The sequence below is a fragment of the Salmo salar genome, chromosome ssa18 (genome assembly GCF_905237065.1).
Source record: "Salmo salar chromosome ssa18, Ssal_v3.1, whole genome shotgun sequence".
In the NCBI taxonomy this organism is placed as follows: Eukaryota; Metazoa; Chordata; class Actinopteri; order Salmoniformes; family Salmonidae; genus Salmo; species Salmo salar.
The window spans coordinates 24,478,116-24,501,002 of record NC_059459.1 but is presented as its reverse complement, the minus strand read 5'-3'; the positions used below and the strand labels follow the sequence as shown (position 1 = coordinate 24,501,002).

General features: G+C 43.8%; 1 protein-coding gene across 2 annotated transcripts in view; it reads left to right on the top strand.

Moving 5' to 3' along the window:
• The window catches only part of LOC106577125 (pro-neuregulin-3, membrane-bound isoform), a 393,710-nt gene that overhangs the window by 363,457 nt on the left and 7,366 nt on the right, over positions 1-22,887 (top strand). For both annotated transcript variants that reach the window (XM_014154879.2, XM_014154878.2), the window contains exons 7-8: positions 9,703-9,818; positions 14,412-14,597. In XM_014154879.2, the coding sequence (XP_014010354.2) occupies positions 9,703-9,818; positions 14,412-14,597 (302 nt within the window). The remainder of the gene's footprint in view (positions 1-9,702; positions 9,819-14,411; positions 14,598-22,887) is intronic.

Genomic DNA, 22,887 nt, shown 5'->3' with positions numbered 1-22,887 from the left:
CCCAGGAAGAGTAGCTGCTGCTTAGGGATCTGAATAAAATACTAACCCGGGGAAGTAAAAATAAAGGTTATGATAAGGGAATAGTCTACACTACCATTGTCAAAAAGGTGCTCCGTGAGTGAAATCCCCAGTTTGGAAGGACAACAACGTGGTAGGTGGTTACACAGCCTGCAAGCACGGAAGTCTATTTGTTTTTGATAACGCAGTTAATTATTACATTAATTCAGACTTTCGTTCATTAGACCATACGCAGGCCATGTAGAGTGTAAACCGGTGCGGCTAGTCTATTAAATAAATGTAGCCTAGTTTTTGCAGCCTATATTCAATTCTGGAAATAGTTTATTTAAGTTTTAATTGAAAGGTATTATTTTTTTATGTCGGCTATAGGCTTTCATTAGGTAAGAAGGCTAATTAAAAGGCAATTTTTCTCAAAGTGATTTCAGTGACGCATCACATCTTGAAAATATTGTTCTTAATTAATGGCATAGTTTACTTTTATCAACATTTTGAATAGACTTGCAGAAAAATGTATTCATACAATTAATATTTTTGGCTACCGAGTGGCGCAGCGGTCAAAGGCACTCCATCTCAGTGCAAGAGGCGTCACTTCAGTCCCTGGTTCGAATCCAGGCTGCATCACATCTGGCCATGTTTGGGAGACCCATAGGGCGGCGCACAATTGGCCCAGCGTCGTCTGGGGTTTGGCTGGGGTAGATCCGTCATTGTAACTAAGAATTTGTTCTAAACTGACTTGCCTAGTTAAATAAAGGTAAAATAAATCAATTAAAAAGATATATCTCTATATCTATATATATATACTGCTCAAAAAAATAAAGGGAACACTTAAACAACACAATGTAACTCCAAGTCAACCACACTTCTGTGAAATCAAACTGTCCACTTAGGAAGCAACACTGATTAACAATAAATTTCACATGCTGTTGTGCAAATGGAATAGACAACAGGTGGAAATTATAGGCAATTAGCAAGACACCCCCAATAAAGGAGTGGTTCTGCAGGTGGTAACCACAGCCCACTTCTCAGTTCCTATGCTTCCTGGCTGATGTTTTGGTCACTTTTGAATGCTGGCGATGCTTTCACTCTAGTGGAAGCATGAGACGGAGTCTACAACAAACACAAGTGGCTCAGGTAGTGCAACTCATCCAGGATGGCACAACAATGCGAGCTGTGGCAAGAAGGTTTGCTGTGTCTGTCAGCATAGTGTCCAGAGCATGGAGGCGCTACCAGGAGACAGGCCAGTACATCAGGAGACGTGGAGGAGACCGTAGGAGGCCAACAACCCAGCAGCAGGACCGCTACCTCCGCCTTTGTGCAAGGAGAAGCAGGAGGAGCACTGCCAGAGCCCTGCAAAATGACCTCCAGCAGGCCACAAATGTGCATGTGTCTGCTCAAACGGTCAGAAACAGACTCCATGAGGGTGGTATGAGGGCCCGACGTCCACAGGTGGGGGTTGTGCTTACAGCCCAACACCGTGCAGGATGTTTGGCATTTGCCAGAGAACACCAAGATTAGCAAATTCGCCACTGGCGCCCTGTGCTCTTCACAGATGAAAGCAGGTTCACACTGAGCACATGTGACAGACGTGACAGTCTGGAGACGCCGTGGAGAACGTTCTGCTGCCTGCAACATCCTCCAGCATGATCGGTTTGGCGGTGGGTCAGTCATGGTGTGGGGTGGCATTTCTTTGGGGGGCCGCACAGCCCTCCATGTGCTCGCCAGAGGTAGCCTGACTGCCATTAGGTACTGAGATGAGATCCTCAGACCCCTTGTGAGACCATATGTTGGTGCGGTTGGCCCTGGGTTCCTCCTAATGCAAGACAATGCTAGACCTCATGGGGCTGGAGTGTGTCAGCAGTTCCTGCAAGAGGAAGGCATTGATGCTATGGACTGGCCCGCCCGTTCCCCAGACCTGAGTCCAATTGAGCACATCTGGGACATCATGTCTCGCTCCATCCACCAACGCCACGTTGCACCACAGACTGTCCAGGAGTTGGCGGATGCTTTAGTCCAGGTCTGGGAGGAGATCCCTCAGGAGACCATCCGCCACCTCATCAGGAGCATGCCCAGGCGTTGTAGGGAGGTCATACAGGCACGTGGAGGCCACATACACTACTGAGCCTCATTTTGACTTGTTTTAAGGACATTACATCAAAGTTGGATCAGCCTGTAGTGTGGTTTTCCACTTTAATTTTGAGTGTGACTCCAAATCCAGACCTCCATGGGTTAATAAATTGGATTTCCATTGATTATTTTTGTGTGATTTTGTTGTCAGCACATTCAACTATGTAAAGAAAAAAGTATTTAATAAGATTATTTCATTCATTCAGATCTAGGATGTGTTATTTTAGTGTTCCCTTTATTTTTTTCTGAGCATGGTATATATATATATATATATATATATATATATATATATATATATATATATATATATATATTAGTATATGTATATGTACACAGGTAAGGGGAATAGTAATAATAGACTAATAATAATAATTAAAAATCAAGTGTACTACTCTGGAGTCATAAAAACAATGAAATACATTTCTGTAATATGACATGTAGCGTTTCGGCTCTTGGAACAGTTCCAAGCGGTGGGTCTGTCCTGATGTTGAGGGTGGGGCTCGGAATTGATGTGGCGCGTGTGGGGTGGGTGTGGCTCCAGAAAAATCTGACCCTTGCAGGACTGTAGTACACATATGAAGTACTGTATCTTGTTACAGAATCCTGGTATTACTATGTTGATTTTGGATTAAACTCGATACTATTGTCATTTGTTTTTAAGGTCCAATGCAGACGTTTTTATTTAAATATCCATATGAAGTACCTTACTGTGATTGTTTTCCATTAAAATGGTAAAAAAAAGACACAAGAATAGCTTATTATCAAAGAGCAATTTCTCAAGCAATAATTTTGCTAGGACTGTCTGGGATTGGTCTGACTGGGGAGGGGAAAACTGAAAGCTTGCTTTTATTGGAAGAGAGGTTTGGAACTCTCTTTCTTATTGGTCTATTAACTAATTTACCACCTGGTGATGTCACAAGACAGGCCAAAACTCCATCCCACCAAAGCAGGCTGAAATTTCAGTCGGTCTTTTCAAACAGCTCCTACACTAAAAGGGCATTACCATAATTTCACAATTTTGCAGTATTATTCCAACCTCATAGTGTGGAAATGTATATATACATAAAACACAGGGAAATCACATTTTTGACGGCACTGGGCCTTTAATAACAGAATATGGCTGTCCTGTTGTCAATGCATCTTTCTAGACTGTTTTATTTCCTCTGGATTCTATTGGGAACTTATGCTAATGCATGCTATTTGTTTCTTTTGTGCCTACCCACACATATATTGATATAGATTTTTATCTGCAAGCTATCGGTTACCAGGATTTCACAACATGGCTGCCTGGGGGAGTGGGGGTGGAGTCAGTGATAGTAACACACACACACACACACACACACACACACACACACACACACACACACACACACACACACACACACACACACACACACACACACACACACACACACACACACACACACACACACCTCTACTCCCTTCAACCCCCTACTCATTGTCAAATGATACAATTGCTCTAGTGTCTCGCAGTCTGTTTTTAAATCAATTATGACCAAGGCTGCCCTTTTCTTCCTACCTGCAGCAGCACTCTGTGGAGGTGCTATGCTTCATGATGGCTCACCCCTCGCTTCATGATGGCTCATCCCTCGCTTTGTGATGGCTCATCCCTCGCTTCGTGATGGCTCAGCCCTCGCTTCATGATGGCTCGTCCCTCGCTTCATGATGGCTCACCCCTCTGGATACAGCATTCTGCTAGGGGAAGAAAATAAATGGTCCTGGCGACATCTTCGCACAATACAAGTCCTAAATGCTGGTTCTGCTCTGGGTGGTGTGCAGATGAAACCCGCAGGCGGATGGCGGCCCTATCTCTTCTAGATTAAAACATCCATTACACTAACACGCTCCCCGCTGTGCCATAACAGCCACAGCCGCGGTATCAATACGCAGGCCTCGTCACATATATTACGTGTTGCATAACCCCTCTCTTATTGAGATGAATACCTGGGTTGATTTCATGAAGCAGTGTTGAGGTATTTGGCTCTGTGCAAAACCTTTGATTGGTTCTTAAAAGAAGAAAAGCTACTGGACTGACTGCAGCACACATCTGCTGCCTATTTTATCCATTGGATTAGTTCTAGAGAAAAGCATATTGGTATTGGGTGAGCAATCTTGTGTATAGACTGTCCTAATTTTGGTCTGAAGTCCAAAGGATTAACAGTATATTTGTTGTGAGCATCCTGTACTGTATTTGTGGGTTTTCAGTCAGGATGCATAACAAATTAACTTTAACTTTATGACCCTAGACTTTGTTTCAGTTACATCACACATATAGACATTATTCAATTCTGCGTCATCAGGAGTAAGTTAGTAATGCCATCCATCCAGCGTTAATTGATCCTTCTCCTGTGTGATTTATTTACGGCACATTCCGTACCCCTGTGCAACAGCTAACTTTACATATTTTTTTCACATCTGGGAATAATGAATTAATGTTCTCTGCCAGGCTAAATATGAATTAGCGATTTTCTTAACATCTACATGGTGGAGTGTGTCAAGACGTTTCAGCCCGCAAGCACCTGATGACAGAGCAGAATACAGGAAGCTGAGGGATGAGTGACAGAGCGACAGAGTGGCAGCTTAAAAAGAGGTGCAGTGTTGTTGTGGATGGCTGGTGGAAGTCTGGAAGTCCTGTTTTGGTGGATTACTGGGGGAGGTGAAGCGTGTCTGCTGCCATGTCTGGCTCTCTTTTAAAAGCTTTAAAACCATGAGTTTCTCTTTTTTTTCCGAAGCAGACATTCTGCAACTCTTCCTTGTGTAGCTTTTAATACCCCGAAGCTCTTTCTATTTTGCTGTCTTGTACTTGAAATAAGAAATATCATAGTCCCATTGTGTGAGAGCGTGTCACATTTTCTCATGCATCCTCATTTCTTTTCGCCCTATCTAGTCTCTAGATTTCGGACAGTAATTGAAATTATATAACACTTTATTAGCATCAACTTGAAAATAAATATTGCATAAAGTGAACAACAAAATATTCATTTGACATGATTAATCCAAAATCACATTTGAATTATAGTAACTTTTTCAATCTGGCTGCATGAATTTAATGTTGAGTATTTGAAAGCCATACCTCCTTGTTAATGCTATGATGAATGTATCAGCATTGATTAGTTACCAGTTAGAAGTCAAGGATCCATTTGAGTCCAAGGTCCAAGGATACACAAGTAAGATCAGCTCAGGACGAGGAAGAGACAGCAAGAGTCTAGCTAATAAGCTCGCTATCCTGCTTCACTTAGTCAGGACTGATGCTGTTTCCCTATCAAAAGGACAAAGTCAGCCCTGGCAGCAGTGGACAGGAAGAGGGTAGACAGGGAGAGGGTGTCACGGTTGTCGTAGGAAGGAGCGGACCAAAGTGCAGCGTGTGTGTCGTTCCACATTTTATTTACACTGTGAAACTATGCAATACATATAAATAAACTGAATAACAAAAACAACAAACCGTGACGCAGAGTTAACATACACGTACTCAAAAACAATCTCCCACAAACTCAGGTGGAAAAAACCCATACTTAAGTATGATCTCCAATTAGAGACAACGAGGACCAGCTGCCTCTAATTGGAGATCATCCCAAACAAAACCCAACATAGAAATACAAAACTAGAACCTGACAACATAGAAAAACTAAACTAGAAAACCCCACTGTCACGCCCTGACCTACTCTACCATAGAAAATAACAGCTTTCTAAGGTCAGGACGTGACAGTATCCCCCCCCCCCAAAGGTGCAGACTCCGAACGCACCAAAACAACAAAAGAACCAACAAAAAAAAGGGAGGGTTAGGGAGGGTGACAAATGTCTATGGCGGCTCTGGTGCAGTAAGCAGAACCTTCTCATCCCGCGGATCCTCCAACAGAGGAGGCGGCTCCGGCTCCGCCCGCTGATCCCTCTGCTTTTGTGACACCGGACCGTGGATCGTCGTCAAAGGAACCGGACCGTAGATCTTCGCCGGAGGCTCTGGGCTGCCGGCCACCGCCGGAGGTTCTGGGCTGCAGGCCGCCGCCGGAGATTCTGGGCTGCAGGCCGCCACCGGAGGTTCTGGGCTGCCGGCCGCCCCCGGAGGTTCCGGACTGGGGAACGTCGCCGGAGGTTCCGGACTGGGGAACGTCGCCGGAGGGACCGGACTGGGGAACGTTGCCGGAGGGACCGGACTGGGGAAAGTCGCCGGAGGGACCGGACTGGGGAACGTCGCCGGAGGGTCCGGACTGGGGAACGTCGCCGGAGGGTCCGGACTGTGGCCCGTCGCCGGAGGGTCCGGACTGTGGCCCGTCGCCGGAGGTTCCGGACTGTGGGCCGTCTCAGGAGGTTCCAGACTGTGGGCCGTCTCAGGAGGTTCCAGACTGTGGGCAGTCTCAGGAGGTTCCCGGACTGCTAACTGTCGCCGGAAGCTCTGGACTGGGAATGCGCACTGGAGGCCTGATGCGTGGGGCTGGCACAGGTAGTGCCAGACTAGTAACACGCACCTCAGGGTGAGTGCGGGGAGCAGGAACAGAACACCCCGGACTGGGCAGGCGCGCTGAAGGCCTGATGCATGGGGCTGGTACAGGTGGCACCAGACTGGTGACACGCACCTCAGGGCAAGTGCGGGGAGCAGGAACAGGACACACTGGACTGGGAATGCGCACTGGAGGCCTGATGCGTGGGGTTGGCACAGGTGGCGCCAGACTGGTAACACGCACCTCTGGGCAAGTGCGAGGAGCAGTGACAGGGCGTACGCAGTGACAGGGCGTACCAGGCTAAATAGACTCACTGGAATCCGGGTATGTGGGGCAGGCACAGGATATACTGGGCCGTGGAGGCGCACTGGAGATCTCGAGCGTAGAGCTGGCACAACCCGTCCTGGCTGGATGCTCAACCTAGCTTGACAAATGCGGGGCGCGGGCACAGATCGCACCGGGCTGTGAACGCACCCTGGCGACACAGTGCGCATCACCGCATGACACGGTGCTTGCTTCTTCACTCGCTCCCCACGGTAAGCACGGGGAGTTGGCTCAGGTCTCCAACCTGACTCTGCCAATCTCCCTGTGTGCCCCCCCAAAACATTTTTTGGGGGCTGCCTCTCGCACTTGCCTCGTGGTTGGTATAGTGCTTCGTAATATCGCCGATCCGCTTTCGCTGCCTCAATCTCTTCTTTAGGACGGCGATACTCCCCAGCCTGCCTCCAGGGTCCTTTCCTATCCAATATCTCTTCCCAAGTCTACTGGTCCATTCCACGCTGCTTGGTTCTTTGGTGGTGGGAGATTCTGTCACGGTTGTCGTAGGAAGGAGCGGACCAAAGTGCAGCGTGTGTCGTTCCACATTTTATTTACACTGTGAAACTATGCAATACATATAAATAAACTGAATAACAAAAACAACAAACCGTGACGCAGAGTTAACATACACGTACTCAAAAACAATCTCCCACAAACTCAGGTGGAAAAAAACCCTACTTAAGTATGATCTCCAATTAGAGACAACGAGGACCAGCTGCCTCTAATTGGAGATCATCCCAAACAAACCCCAACATAGAAATACAAAACTAGAACCTGACAACATAGAAAAATGAAACTAGAAAACCCCCCTGTCACGCCCTGACCTACTCTACCATAGAACATAACAGCTTTCTAAGGTCAGGACGTGACAGAGGGCACAGTATTAGGCACCATAGATGGACAGGAAGGGGGTAGACAGGAAGAGGGCACAGTATTAGGCACCATGGGTGGACAGGAAGAGGGTACTGTAGACAGGAAGAGGGCACAGTATTAGGAACCATAGATGTAATGTAAAAAGAATGAGAAAGCCATAGAAGATCTGCAGGAAATTCTTGAAGGACACATTCTTGCTGTTCACAAACTGTTTTGAAAGGGTCCTTGAAGTCAAGAAACGTCAAGTGCTCTCTTTAATAGTGACTTTAGTAGACCTACATGTTACATGTTGGTCATGCCAATGTGCACACTGGAGATTTTAAAACCCCCTAGAGTCTAAGCCGGGTGTGGGGGTTCTACTAAGCTAACGTATGGAATTGTTTTAAGAAGGTCATACCAAGGATCATTTAGTTATTTGATTTGGAATTTGAAACATTGAATTTGGGCTTACTGCTATTAGCCCATACAAACGCATCGAATAACAGATTCACTACATGGAAAAACAGATAATCCCCCCCAAAAAGCTAAAGGAAGTTTGTTCTTAAGTGTTCATCCAATATCTGAGAGATATAAGAAAGATCATGATTTTTTTTTTTTTAAGTGTTTACACGTATTTAACTGCTTATTTTTGGCACTAAACTATCTCCATATATACTTCTATAAATGTGTTTAACTGGTACCAGGGGACCTTCAGACGAGTCTTATGAGGCTTGTGGCCGTCTTTCCATAGAGGGGTCATAATAATTTGGATGCTACAGACGTTTTTGGGAGAAGACTGATTTTCGGGATGTCTCACAATCTGACAAAGACTGCTCTAGCACTGCCACCTTTCACCGCAGATGCATAAGCGCGACATCGGCAGATGGGGTGGACTGATATCATTAGTTTAAACTGACGGATTTTGATTAGACTCTAGTGGGTTAAAAGATGTTTCAGAGGCATATGTAGTCTTAACATTAAGGACTCATCCAGTTCTTGGTTGAAACAACTCCAATAGCTTTCTCTGTAATTCTTGATAATCCTGTCTGCATGTACTGTTAAATGAGCTTTCCAACAAGTTAACCTGGTTGGATGCATGAGTGCATCTATTTAACCCTGATTCTTACACCCATATTGGCACCATTTATATTGAACTAGTAATATTTCAATTGTGTCAGCGAATTCATTATTGCAGCTTTATTATCTGTAATGGCTCGCAGTGTGAGGAATTACCATTAAATCATGCTTACGCTCCAGGCTTTGGACGACAACAGTAAAATCTGAGAAATTACTTAATATCATTTTATCTTGGATTAATGCATGGTTCCTGGTGTAGTGCTGCACATCCCTTCATGGATTGTGGTACCAGAAACTTCCTTGGGTTAATCTGCTGTCTGTCCGGGAATAGTGTCCAATTATACTGACTCTGCTCCTCTACACCAATCCTTCTTCAACTATCTGCACTCCTCTGCTACACTTGAGATGTATAGCTCTACTTCTCTTTCACATCATCTTCCGTTCTCACTCGTTGACACAGTAAAATAGAAGGAGGAGTCGATTAGATAGAGAGCAGGAATGCCATTGAAATTCCTGTCATCATTCTTCTCTTGTCATGCAACGGTCTAACTCACGCTGTGGCGCTCAAAGGGCAAAGGTGTGTGAGCATACTGAGTTATGTGTACAAGTAATATAAGTCTTTAGATGTGACTCCAAAGGAACATGGCCATTCCATACTGACTGGAAATGGAGTTATACAAATAGAAAATGTGTGCTTTAGCTATCTGCATAGCTCAAACCTAATTGTATTGTATGCATAAACCTTCAATATGATCTGTATAATCGATATGTGCCGTATAATCAATATGATCTGTGTAATGCAGTTGTAGGTTATAACCTGCACATGAGTACATTTACATCTTCGTTGATTTTTCAGTATTGTAAGAGGTCCTCCCAGCCACATGAGGGAGCTGTCTGGGAGTCCAGCTTTGCCCAGTGCAACGCCACCCCAGCAAACAACTCCAGAGGTCCAGGCAGAGAAAAACATTACAGGTATGATTTCCTCACATAGAACTCAGTTGCCTGAATGATGAACACTTCTCTGTGGAAGTTCAATGTCCCTTACAGTAATTCACTGAGACGCAGTGAAGAGAGAAATTGAATTAACCACATTACAGCGCAGCCTAAGATCATTTTAGATTCATTGAATGCTTTAAACAAAGAATGAGACTAATTACAATTGGTGATAAACATGTGAATGTGCATATCTGTAACCGGACTGAACATGCCAGCGAAGAGTCAGAGATCTGACTCCAACCACATGCCATGTTCTTAAAGGGAGAATTGCTGTAATACAATGAGTTCATTTCCACATTGTAGAATACTGTGCTAATGGAAAGCTCTGTTGTGGCTTAACTCTTTATACTACATTAGCTTCCTGGAATACCACATATATACTGTGGGCTATAGATGTATAACTCTGTGGACTTACATTACCCGAAAGCTCATATGATTCAAATGTGACTCTATGTGATTTTTTTATGTGATTCTAAGTCGTGATTCTATGGGGCTTTTATGGCAACAGCCTTGGCATGTGAATCCCATGTAATGGAACAGCGAGAGCTATATCTCTGGGAACAGCTAGTCCTTCGCATTACAATGAAGTCCAATCACAGTCAAGCTGATCCCTCTCACTCAGAAGCCCGATATCCATCATTAACTTCTCAGTGGTATTTCCTGCTTTCGTATTCTACTTGTATTCAGTGAGCTGCATGTGAGCTGGGACCCAGGGAATGCTATTGACTTCACATGATTTCAGGAGTAGGGAAACCACACTCACTCATATAGCATTGTGAATTTCCCCAGCCACCAACCTGCCTGCATAATTACAAGGACATTATGGTGGCTATAGTGATCCACCTTTCCTTGTCAGAGTGTGTGTGTGTGTGTGTGTGTGTGTGTGTGTGTGTGTGTGTGTGTGTGTGTGTGTGTGTGTGTGTGTGTGTGTGTGTGTGTGTGTGTGTGTGTGTGTGTGTGTGTGTGTTTGCATTGCGCCAGTGTTTGTTTGTTGGGATTACAGATAACCAAATCCTTTTGTGTCTGTTTGGCTTAATCCACATCCGCCTTCTTTCTTAAATGTTAAGCTCCGACAACAATTTGATTCCCCCTCTGGTTTTGTTGGTGGCTGGATTGTAAATTGTTTGCTTACAGTCCTTGCCCTTGCCATAAGTGATGTCTATAGGATCATGTCAGTTTGTATGATTGCACTTATGTCGGCTTAGGGAGGATTTGGATAAAGTTTTCAGCAAATTAAAGTGAAGATATGTTTCCAAAATAGCTTGAAACTTGACAAGCTCTTGAGTGAATTGTGTGTCGAGGGAACCCTTGAACTGCAGTTGCCATGGTGCTCTAGAAGTAGCCTTAGTGGAAAGCTACGGTAAATATGTACATATTTTGTTATGTTTAAGTGTTTTTAATTCTGTTTTTTTTGTATCATCTGTTTTGTTTCTGAACTCTGAGTTTTATTGCATATTTCTGGTGGTTTTGACCCAAAGATTTGCAGATAGACTGGCAGGTCATTTTTTTGGAGGGCTTGGCTAATTGTTTTTGTTCGAGTGATGCATCTAAACAATGCACCAGCTTTTTTGTTTCACCTGGCTGCTGCTTCCTGATCTTTTGAAAACATAGATTGAAGAGTCACCTGAAGCTTGAGAGGAGAGGAATTGGTGTGCTGAGGTAGAGATTATGAGGATGACTAGCTACTACTCTGAACTGTGTGTGGTGAGAATTATGGCGCCTGGTATACTGAGACATCACCCAAGTGAATGCCATACATTGTGAAGGAGATCCAGTGGTCTACCCAAGATCATCACCAGACTCTTCATCAACCATCTCCCTGACCACCTTCCTCTGTTCAAGCCATGAACTGTCCTTCTCCATCTTTGGAGGATGCATGTACTCAAAGACGTGGCCTCTATTGGTTGATCTAGTTAACTATAGCTAGGCTACTCATGATGATGCAATGGTTGACATAGCTAACTATAGCTAGGCTACTCATGATGTTGCATAGGTTGCTTGTTTTTTGCTTTTGAAGCGCTATAGAAATGTAATAAATTACTATTATTATTATTATTGGCCATCACTTTGTTCTATCCCCACAACTTTGGCAGCTGGTTAGTTACAAGACTTATCTAGCATCAAATCAAATAGTCTTCACTTGTCTATAAGCATTTAATGTATACTGGGGTTAAACTATCAATAAAGATATGATCTGGCACACAGAGAGAAGTTTTCAAAGTCCTCACTGCACATGACTAATCAATGACTTCCCACCCCAAACCCCAATCATGTCAACACACTGCAGAAACCCAGAAACTCATACTGCAGCAAGAAACAGGAGATGTGTTAGCAGAGGGACACAAAGGTTGCATGACAGGGGAAACTCAAGTTTAATTGACTGGAGAAATGGCCTGATTCCTTTTCTCCTAGATGGATTGGCAATCAGCCACACTTGTCCAATAGTCTGTCTTTAGCAGTTTATGTGGTCCCTCTGTGTAGCGAGCGCCTTGTAACTATGTGATGTTCATTTTGCCATTCAAGTTGTTCATTTTCTGGATGGGGAACTCCTGGTGGTACATCTTCTCATCCACAGCCATGTGATGGCTCACAACAGAGGGTAGCACTTTACTTGGATAGTCCCAAGTAGATGGTTTGTAGATATTCAGTAGATGTTCAAAAAACTGTCAACAACATTTCAATTAACTATCCACTAACCCTAACCCTAGCCCTAGCCCTAAACCTAACATTAACCCTTATCCTAACCCTAACATTAACCCTTATCTTAACCCTAACCTTAACCCTTATCCTAACCCTAACCTTAACCCTTATGCTAACCCTAACATTAACCCTTATCCTAACCCTAACCTTAACCCCCATGCTAACCCTAACATTAACCCTTATCCTAACCCTTACATTAATCCTTATCCTAACCCTAACATTAACCATTATTCTAACCCTAACATTAACCCTTATCCTAACCATAACCTTAACCCTTATCCTAACCCTAACCCTAACCTTAACCCTTATTCTAAGGTAGCCTAGTGGTTAGAGCGTTGAGCCAGTAATCGAAAGGTTGCTGGATTGAATCCCTGAGCTGACATGGTAAAAATCTGTTGTTCTGCCTCTGAGCAAGGCAGTAAACCCACTGTTCTCCGGGCGCCGAAGACGTGGATGTTGATTAAGGCAGCCCACCGCACCTCTCTGATTCAGATGGGTTGGGTTAAATGCGGAAGACACATTTCAGTTGAAGGCATTCAGTTGTACAACTGACTAGGTATCCCCCTTTCCATTCAACCCTAACCGTAACCGTAACCTTAGAAAGCATTTGCTTATCAATAGATACTGTGTTGACAGTGGCGATTTTAGCATGTAAATCTTGGTGGGGCAAACTCAAAACAAAAAAAATTAGATGCATGCCAGCAAAGCCACTACACAACCAAACACTAAACATTACATTGCACTATAACAAGCAGTGCCCACAAACTGTTAGAGCCTACATAAATCTGTCCCAACAGCAGAGTTTTCTTTTAAGCACAATGGAGTGAATCCTTACCTGGCTATCAGCGGAGCCTTGTCTGGCAGCGAAACAATTCATTCAGCCTCATTTACTGCCTTTAAAAAAAAAACATAGCTGATATGGCTGACCATATCTCCCTGGCATATTACATAATTTATGCAGCAGCATATAAGACATTTTGGACTCACCTTGTTGTGCAAGGTGGTCCTCCATTGGCAAATTTTGTCATCAAAGAAAGAGAAAGATTTACAATTCCGAGTTGGATGACCGTTCAAAACTTATTTTCCAAGTACTGAGTGTGTTTATTCCCCACTTCCCAGTTGCAACGCTTGCAGTTAGCCACTGCCAAACAACTCATTGTTGAATTAGCGATTTTCCACTTGTTGTGTAATGCTTAATTCCAATGGCCGATGAGCACCGATACATTTTATCTGTAATTTATCTTCATTATTTATCTTCATATGACAAGGATTAAAAAGGATTTGCTGGTAGATTGTCTACTTGATTCATGATGATGACTGCAAGCTAAATCAAAGCTAATGTAGCTATAACGTAATTTGACGTCATTTTATCTGTGGCCAATGACCTTGAGGCTTCTTGGAAGGGCACTTCTAATCTAAGTCTATGGCAGGACCCAAAGGGCTCACATTCTTGATGTCTACCCTTACTAAAGGCAGGTGACGTTGTGTCCCCATTAGTGACAGAACACTTAGCCAATCACGGTGCAATGCTCCTATTTTCTGCTGGCCTGCCCCACCACCACAGAAAGCACTGAGCTAGGCTGAAACACCTGCATTTTGGAGCTGCCTGTTTGTATGTGGCTTTACTAACTCAATGATATATATATATTTTTTAAAAATGGTGACATATGTGCCACTTATTTATTTTTTTGTGGGGGGGGGGGCTCAAAACAGGTGGGGCTCTGCCCTGAATGACGTGTCACCTCTGTGTGTTGATAGTATGACCGTCTATAGAGCATCTATTTGGGATTATCTAAGTAATGTGTGACCAATCAATCAAATAAAATCAAATAATACACTTTCGATCCCATTCCCTGTGGTTGATTTCAGAAGCGGCTCCCTGTCTCACAGTCCAGACCAGAGAAGTAGAGCCACCCATTGGTCAGTACCGCGTAGAACTCTGCCTATACCCAGGGGAAGAATAAATCCAAATGGAGGATCAAAACATTCTGGCCCCGCCTACCAACACCTCCAGGAGTTGGAGTCGTCTGAGAGGGAGGTTGAATCATTGAGAGGGTAAGTTACACTGTCGGTTTATCAGAGACATTAGTACTGACTACATATCAATTGTCATTCAACTTATAGTAGCAGTAATAGTGAAAATATAGACATCATGTCCTTCACTTTGAATACTACTTCTGCAAACTCAGAATAAATGTGTTGGTAAAGTTCAAATCAAATCATCAAATCAAATTTTATTGGTCACATACACGGGTTTAGCAGATGTTATTGGTCACATGTGTTTAGCAGATGTTATTGAGGGTGTAGCGAAATGCTTGTGGTTCTAGTTCTGACAGCGCAGTAGTATCTAACAAGTAATCTAACCATTTCACAACAAATACCTAATACACACACATCTAAGGAATGGAATGAAGAATATATAAATATATGGATGAGCAATGTCAGAGTGGTATAGACTTAGATACAGAGGATAATATAGAATACAGTATATACATATGAGATGAGTAATGCAAGATATGTAAACATTATTAAAGTGACATTATTAAAGTGACTCGTGTTCAATTTATTAAAGTGGTCAATGATTTCAAGTCTGTGTATGTACGCAGCAGCCTCTCTGTGCTAGTGATGGCTATTTAACCATCTGATGGCCTTGAGATAGAAGCTGTTTTTCAGGTAGTTTGCCCCCGGTGATGCGTTGTGCAGACCGCACCTCCCTCTGGAGAGCCCTGCTGTTGTCGGCGGTGCAGTTGCTGTACCCGGCGCTGATACAGCCCAACAGGATAATCTCAATTGTATTTTAGGTGACAAGCCTCATTTCTTCAGCCTCCTGAGGTTGAAGAGGCGCTGTTGCACCTTCTTCACCACACTGTCTGTGGGGGTGGACCATTTCTGTTTGTCAGTGATATGTATGCCGAGGAACTTAAAACTTCCCACCTTTTCCACTGCTGTCCCATCGATGTGGATGGGGGGTGCTCCCTCTGCTGTGTCCTGAAGACCATGATCATCTCCTATGTTTTGTTGACATTGAGTGAGAGGTTATTTTCCTGACACCACTCTCCCAGAGCCCTCACCTCCTCCCTGTAGGCTGTCTCGTTGTTGTTGGTAATCAAGCCTACTACTGTTGTGTCGTCTGCAAACTTGATGATTGAGTTGGAGGAGTGCATGGCCATGCAGTCGTGGGTGAACAGGGAGTACAGGAGGGGGCTGAGCACGCACCCTTTGTTGGGCCCTATTGTTGAGGATCAGTTTAGTGGAGATATTGTTTCCTATCTTCACCACCTGGGGGTGGCCTGTTAGGAAGTGCAGGTCCAATTGCACAGGGCAGGGTTCAGACCCAGAGCCTCAAGCTTAATGATGAGCTTGGAGGGTACTATGGTGTTGAATGCTGAGCTACAGTCAATGAACAGCATTCTTACATAGGTATTCCTCTTGTCCAAATGGGATATGGCAGTGTGCAGTGTGATAGCGATTACATCGTCTGTGGACTTATTGGGACGGTAAGCAAATGGAAGTGGGTCTAGTGTGACAGGTAAAGTGGAGGTGATCCTTGACTGGTCTCCCAAAGCACTTCATGATGACAGAAGTGAGTGCTATGGGGCGATAGTCATTTAGTTCAGTTACCTTTGCTTTCTTGGGTACACATCTTGAAGCTGTGACGGATGAATCAGAATTAGTTGGGTAACATAGATAATTAAGATGTTTTATTTGAATAATATGCTTATGTGAGATACTTGTCATTAGGATGGCGTGCCCTTTGGACTCTGGTGTTGACAGTTGCACGTTTCCCTTAGCTGGGGCTCAGTCACTTGGGGCCCAGAGAGGGGAGAGGTCAGACTTGTTTTTTACATGTCTCTGTTGCTATGCAGAATATCAGACAGGGAGGAGGACAGAATGAAACATTGTCTTCATATATGAATGTGTCTTTACCTATTCTTAAACCATGTCCACAATGTCTTAAACCACAATGTCTGTGCGCAGGTCACTCCCCTCAGTGAGCTTGTCCAGGAGTGGGATCAAGAGGGGGTTTACTTGAGATGGGAGTATCTAGAGTTGGCAATTGATATATGACATTGGATGAGATGGTGTTTTTGTACTATGAGGTACCAGGAACAAGATTAGAACCTCGTCAATGGGACCACACTGAACGATAATTTATAGCAAATGATATCTGGCTGTGGATACTCCTCTCTCTGAAGTATAAGTTTCCTTTGTGAAATGTTCTTGGGATCTGTTATTCGTCATGTATGTTGAAGGGGTGGATTTTGGGTATAAAAAGCTCTTTGTACGTTTGTGTAATCACCTCCCTTTTTCAATGGTTCATTCGAGAGAGTGCATTATTGAAGGTCAAAGTGCTTTTGCAAAAGTATCTTAATTATTAAAGATGTAGTTAACTCGGATTGGTGTGTTTGTAACTCTCCTCATTTGGTAATGAGGAATTAGCCACCACAAAGTGAGTGGGGACAGCAGAATGGGATAGGGAGTGATTGAATATGTCTGTAAACACACCATCCAGCTGGTATGCGCATGCTCTGAGGACGCGGCAAGGGATGTCGTCTGGGCTGGCAGCTTGCGAGGGTTAACAAGTTTGTCCCCCAATAAGTTTTCCAAACGTAAAAGATTAAACAATGCTGTTTTTGACATCGTAACATATCACAGAAAAACAGATTTTACACAATCCCAGACTCCCAGAGTTTAGGTACTTATACATTCAGACTGTTTCTGTTTGCTGCAGTGGTTTCGGGGTCATTATTCTCTAACAGAGAGAGAGCACTGCTGTGTTCGTTTTGAAGAGGAGGAATGCTGCATAATGAGCCCAGCCTATCCCAGGCTCCAATCCCAGGCTCCTAACCCAGGCTCCTATCCCAGGCTCCTAACCCAGGCTCCTAACCCAGGCTCCTAACCCAGGCTCCTATCCCAGGCTCCTAACCCAGGCTCCTAACCCAGGCTCCTAACCCAGGCTCCTATCCCAGGCTCCTAACCCAGGCTCCTAACCCAGGCTCCTATCCCAGGCTCCTAACCCAGGCTCCTAACCCAGGCTCCTAACCCAGGCTCCTATCCCAGGCTCTTATCCCAGGCTCCTAACCCAGGCTCCTAACCCAGGCTCCTAACCCAGGCTCCTATCCCAGGCTCCTAACCCAGGCTCCTAACCCAGGCTCCTAACCCAGGCTCCTAACCCAGGCTATTATCCCAGGCTCCTAACCCAGGCTCCTAACCCAGGCTCTTATCCCAGGCTACCATCCCAGGCTCTTATCCGATGTGCCTTTCCCAGGCTCCTAACCCAGGCTCCTAACCCAGGCTCTTATCCCAGGCGCCTTTCCCAGGCTACCATCCCAGGCTACCATCCCAGGCTCCTATCCCAGGCTTATATCCCAGGCTGTGTGGCCCTTCTGTCTGCCTCTGTCATCACACCTCTGACATCTTTCATCTCTGATTTATGGGTCCACCTGTAATCTTTAAACAAGAGTCCCTGTCGCCAAATCCCACAGGGCGACGTCTGCTTTCTCTCCTCCACTTGGTTTAGCTCTCTCTCGCTCTACTTCTCTCTTTTTGTCTCTCGCCCTCTCTCTCTCTCTCTCTCTCGCTCCCTCTCTCCATCCTGTTTCCTTTCTAGCTATCTCCTCAAGTCTCCTCTCTCTCGCTGCCGCTCTCTCTTTCCTTTTCAAGTCACCCTCTTTCTTTCTTTCTTTCTTTCTTTCTTTCTTTCTTTCTTTCTTTCTTTCTTTCTTTCTTTCTTTCTTTCTTTCTTTCTTTCTTTCTTTCTTTCTTTATCTCTCAGTCTCTCCCTCTCTCTTTCTCTCTCTCTCTAATTATTAAACAGGTTGTTTGGATCCTGGATGCTGATTGATTGATAGCAGAGCCTACATGTAGGCCGTCAATTTATAAACTTAATCTCTTCTGGAAAAAAGTGTCCAGACAAAATATTTCCATAAGCTGCTAGGCTAGCATTTGATTTGCAATGGTTGGGGTTTGTAAACCTTGCTGTCTGCCTCTCAGACATGTGGAACAATGTTGCAGTTTTTTTGCAATCCCCACCGTGCATGCATATGAACGTGAAGAGAATAACAGCTTCTCTGAGCCAGGCGGATTCATTTATCATGATCATTATAATTGATATATTCAAAGAAATGTCAATAGAAACAAAGGTAAAACAAACATAGTTTGCTGTCTGTTGCAAATAGAATGGATATAATTAGCGACCAGCCCATTTGGCTAACAATTTCAGAACTAACATAATTGTATGGTGGAAGGATCAAATAAAACTAATTTACTCAATATAATAACGTTTTTAATGAAAATATGTCATTAATCTTTTTTGTATATGTTGGCAACCATTTTATGAAGCAATAAGGCCCTCGAACCCGGGAATCATTGAAAATAACACCTTCCTAAGGGCTGTTTCCCCGGCCCTTGGCTTCACCTTGGGCTTAAGAACAGCCCTTAGTCCGGAGTTATCACACAATAATTCTCGAGTTCTCATGCCTTATTGCTTAAATAAAGCCCCAGAACGTGGAATGCTGCTGCCTCGGCTCTGACAAAGCTTTAGACTTAATTTCAAGAGGAGAAATTTCAGAGGCAGAATTTTTTTTAGAAGTGAAAAAAGAAAGGCTCACTGCACTCTAGTTTTTACTCCTTCTCTTTGTTTTTCACTGTGCTGAGCAAAGATAAAAAACGAGGTTATGTTATGATCTCCAGTAAAATGGCGTTAGCTCAAATGGAGTGCTTGGCCTGTCGGCGGTGGATTGTATTTTTAATGACGGTCCTACGCTGCCCTTCCTCTCTCTTAGTTTGTCAGTGCATGACGGGTAGAGGGATTCAGTGGGAAGCGGAACAGCAAGACCTTGAAACCAGGCTGAACTTACTGAAAAAGACAGACTCTGTGGGGACTCAGCCAATAAAAATATCACTATCATTGTCAATGAAATAGATAGTGTTATACTGATAGACTTTGAAATGTCATAACAGCATAGCAGGAACCTTTACAAAGAGGGCAGTGCTTTAGACATGTGGATAAGGCCAGTCGTGTTACAGGGAATGTTCCAGTCAACTAATTGGTTGATATTATAAATTCTTAGAAAAAAAGGTGCTATCTAGAACCTAAAAGGGTGTCCCCATAGGAGAACCCTTTGAATAACTAGTTTTGCAGGGAAAATCCTTTTGGTTTCAGGTAGAACCCTTTGTGGTCTGCACCTAGAGTTGTAGAGTACAGGACATACTTAGTACATGGAACCCAAAGGGTTCTACCTGAAACCAAAAAGGCTTATCCTACGGGGACAGTGGAAGAACCCTTTTGGAACCCCTTATTCTAAGAATATAAGTATGTCCTGTACTCTACAAGTCTAGGTGCAGACCACTGTCAGGTGCTTGTAGAATAAGCAATAACAGGTGAACGGCCTAACTCTGCTGACATACCAGATGCTAGACATAGCCTCCAGCTGGCCCTGAAGGCAGGAGCACATGATTAGTTGAAAAGACTGACTGACCTATTTACAGATTTACAGACAACCAGCACATAGAGAGAGAATCCCCATTCCAGTGAGTTGCCATGGAGACACTGCGGTAAAGGGTGACATGAGAGAACACAATGAGCGAGAGCGTGTGAGAAAAAAAAGAGGCAGAGAGGGAGGTAGAGCGAGAGAAGAGAGAGAGGAGGAATGTAGAAACTACCTGTTTTGCATACAACAGCAAAAACAAATCAGTAAGAAGTGCTATCCCTCTCATTCCGTGCCTGTCAGAAAAACTTGCTGTTATCTCTCCAGAATGGCTTAGGCCTACACCAACACAGAACTCCACTTGTGTTCTATTGTAACCAGTATTTTTAGATACACCTGTCAGATTTCTCAGGGCTTTCTCAAATGCACAGAGGTATAATTGAATTATGCAAATGCCTGTCTGTCATTGCGGTGAAAGTGTTGCAGACAGAGTGTGGAGATACAGAACTTCTGCATAAATCTGACATATCAAAGTACCTGCCTGAGATGTAACTTGGCTCCTTTTTACAAGGTCACTATTACTGTAATTGATTCCACTGACAAGGTCACTATTACTGTAATTGATTCCACTGACAAGGTCACTATTACTGTAATTGATTCTACTGACAAGGTCACTATTACTGTAATTGATTCCACTGACAAGGTCACTATTACTTTAATTGATTCCTCTGACAAGGTCAATTCCATAAGGAAGCATTGATGGTGGATCTTGACTGTTCTGGCCCCACCAGACTGGATCGTAAGTCCCTCACCCTCCTCTGGTCTATAACATTCTAATAGACTACTCTGTCTATCTTTAATGGGCTCCTAATTATTCTGGATATTACCCCTGAATGAACCAGCCAATAGTCTGTCCAAGAATTCTATGGAATGTTCTTGTCTGACAGGAATGGTCCAATCCAGTCCCTGCTTTGCTGCACCCACCAGCTTTCTCAGCTGGAATAGCGTGTTCATTCATCAGATCAATTTGGAAAAGGATCACTACTATCCCACGCTCTGACTCTGGATAAGAGCATTTGCTAAATGACAAAAATCAAAATGTTCAATGTCTACTGTCCCAGTCTCTTTGTCATTTACATTCATGAACCATAATAAAACATTACAGTATTATCTAAACATCCATAAAATCGTTGAAGTCGGAAGTTTACATACACCTTAGCCAATTACATTTAGACTTAGTTTTCACAATTCCTGACCTTTATTCCTAGTAAAAATTCCCTGTCTTAGGTCAGTTAGGATCACCACTTTATTTTACGAACATGAAATGTCAGAATAATAGTAGAGAGAATTATTTCTTTCAGCTTTTAATTATTTCATCACATTCTCAATGGGTCAGAAGTTTACATACACTCAATTAGTATTTGGTAGCGTTTCCTTAAAATTGTTTAACTTGGGTCTGTAACGGCCGTCGTCAGAATGAGACCAAGGTGCAGCGGAGGATGTGTTCATCTTAAATGATTTTAATGACCGAATGAACACTAGCAAAAGAAAACACGAAAATGACAGCCAAACAGTTCTGTCAGGAATAACAAAATACTAGACAGAAAACATTCACCCACAAACCCCAAAGGAAAAACAGGCTGCCTATGTATGACTCCCAATCAGCAACAACGATCTACACCTGTTCCTGATTGAGAGCCATACACGGCCGAAACAAAGAAAACCTCCAACATAGAAAAATAAATCTAGAACGCCCACCCATGTCACACCCTGGCCAAACCAAAAATAGAGAACAAAAAACCCTCTCTATGGCCAGGGCGTTACAGGGTCAAACGTTTTGGGTAGCCTTCCACACAAGCTTTCCACAATAAGTTTGGTGCATTTTGGCCCATTCCTCCTGACAGAGCTGGTGTAACTGAGTCAGGTTTGTAGGCCTTCTGGCTCACACACGCTTTTTCAGTTCTGCCCACACATTCTCTATGGGATTGAGGTCAGTCAGGGCATTGTGATGGCCACTCCAATACCTTGACTTTGTTGTCCTTAAGCCATTTTGCCACAACTTTGGAAGTATGCTTGGGGTCATTGTCCATTTGGAAGACATATTTGCGTCCAAGCTTTAACTTCATGACGGATGTCTTGAGATGTTGCTTCAATATATCCACATTATTTTCCTTCCCTCATGATGCCATCTATTTTGTGAAGTGCACCAGTCCCTCCTGCAGCAAGCACCCCCACAACATGATGCTGCCATCCCGTGCTTCACAGTTGGGATGGTGTCCTTCAGCTTGCAAGCCTCCCCCTTTTTCCTCCAAACATGACGATGGTCATTATGGCCAAACAGTTCTATTTCTGTTTCATCAGACCAGAGGACATTTCTTCAATGATCTTTGTCCCCATGTGCAGTTGCAAACCGTTGTTTGGCTTTTTATGTTGGTTTTGGAGCAGTGGTTTCTTTCTTGCTGAGCGGCCTTTCAGGTTATGTCGATATAGGACTCGTTTTACTGTGGATATAGATACTTTTGTACCTGTTTCCTCCACCATCTTCACAAGGCCCTTTGCTGTTGTTCTGGGATTGATTTGCACTTTTCGCACCAAAGTGCGTTGATCTCTAGGAGACAGAACGCATCTCCTTCCTGAGCGGTGTGACGGCTGCGTGGTCCCATAGTCTTTATACTTGTGAACTATTGTTTGTTCAGATGAACGTGGTACCTTCAGGCTTTTGGAAATTGCTCCCAAGGATGAACCAGACTTGCGGAGGTCTACAATCTTTTCTGAGGTCTTGGCAGATATCTTGTGATTTTCACATGATGTCAAGCAAAGAGGCCTTGAAAGGTAGGCCTTGAAATACATCTACAGGTACACCTCCAATTGACTCAAATTGTGTCAATTAGCCTATCAGAAGCTTCTAAAGCCAT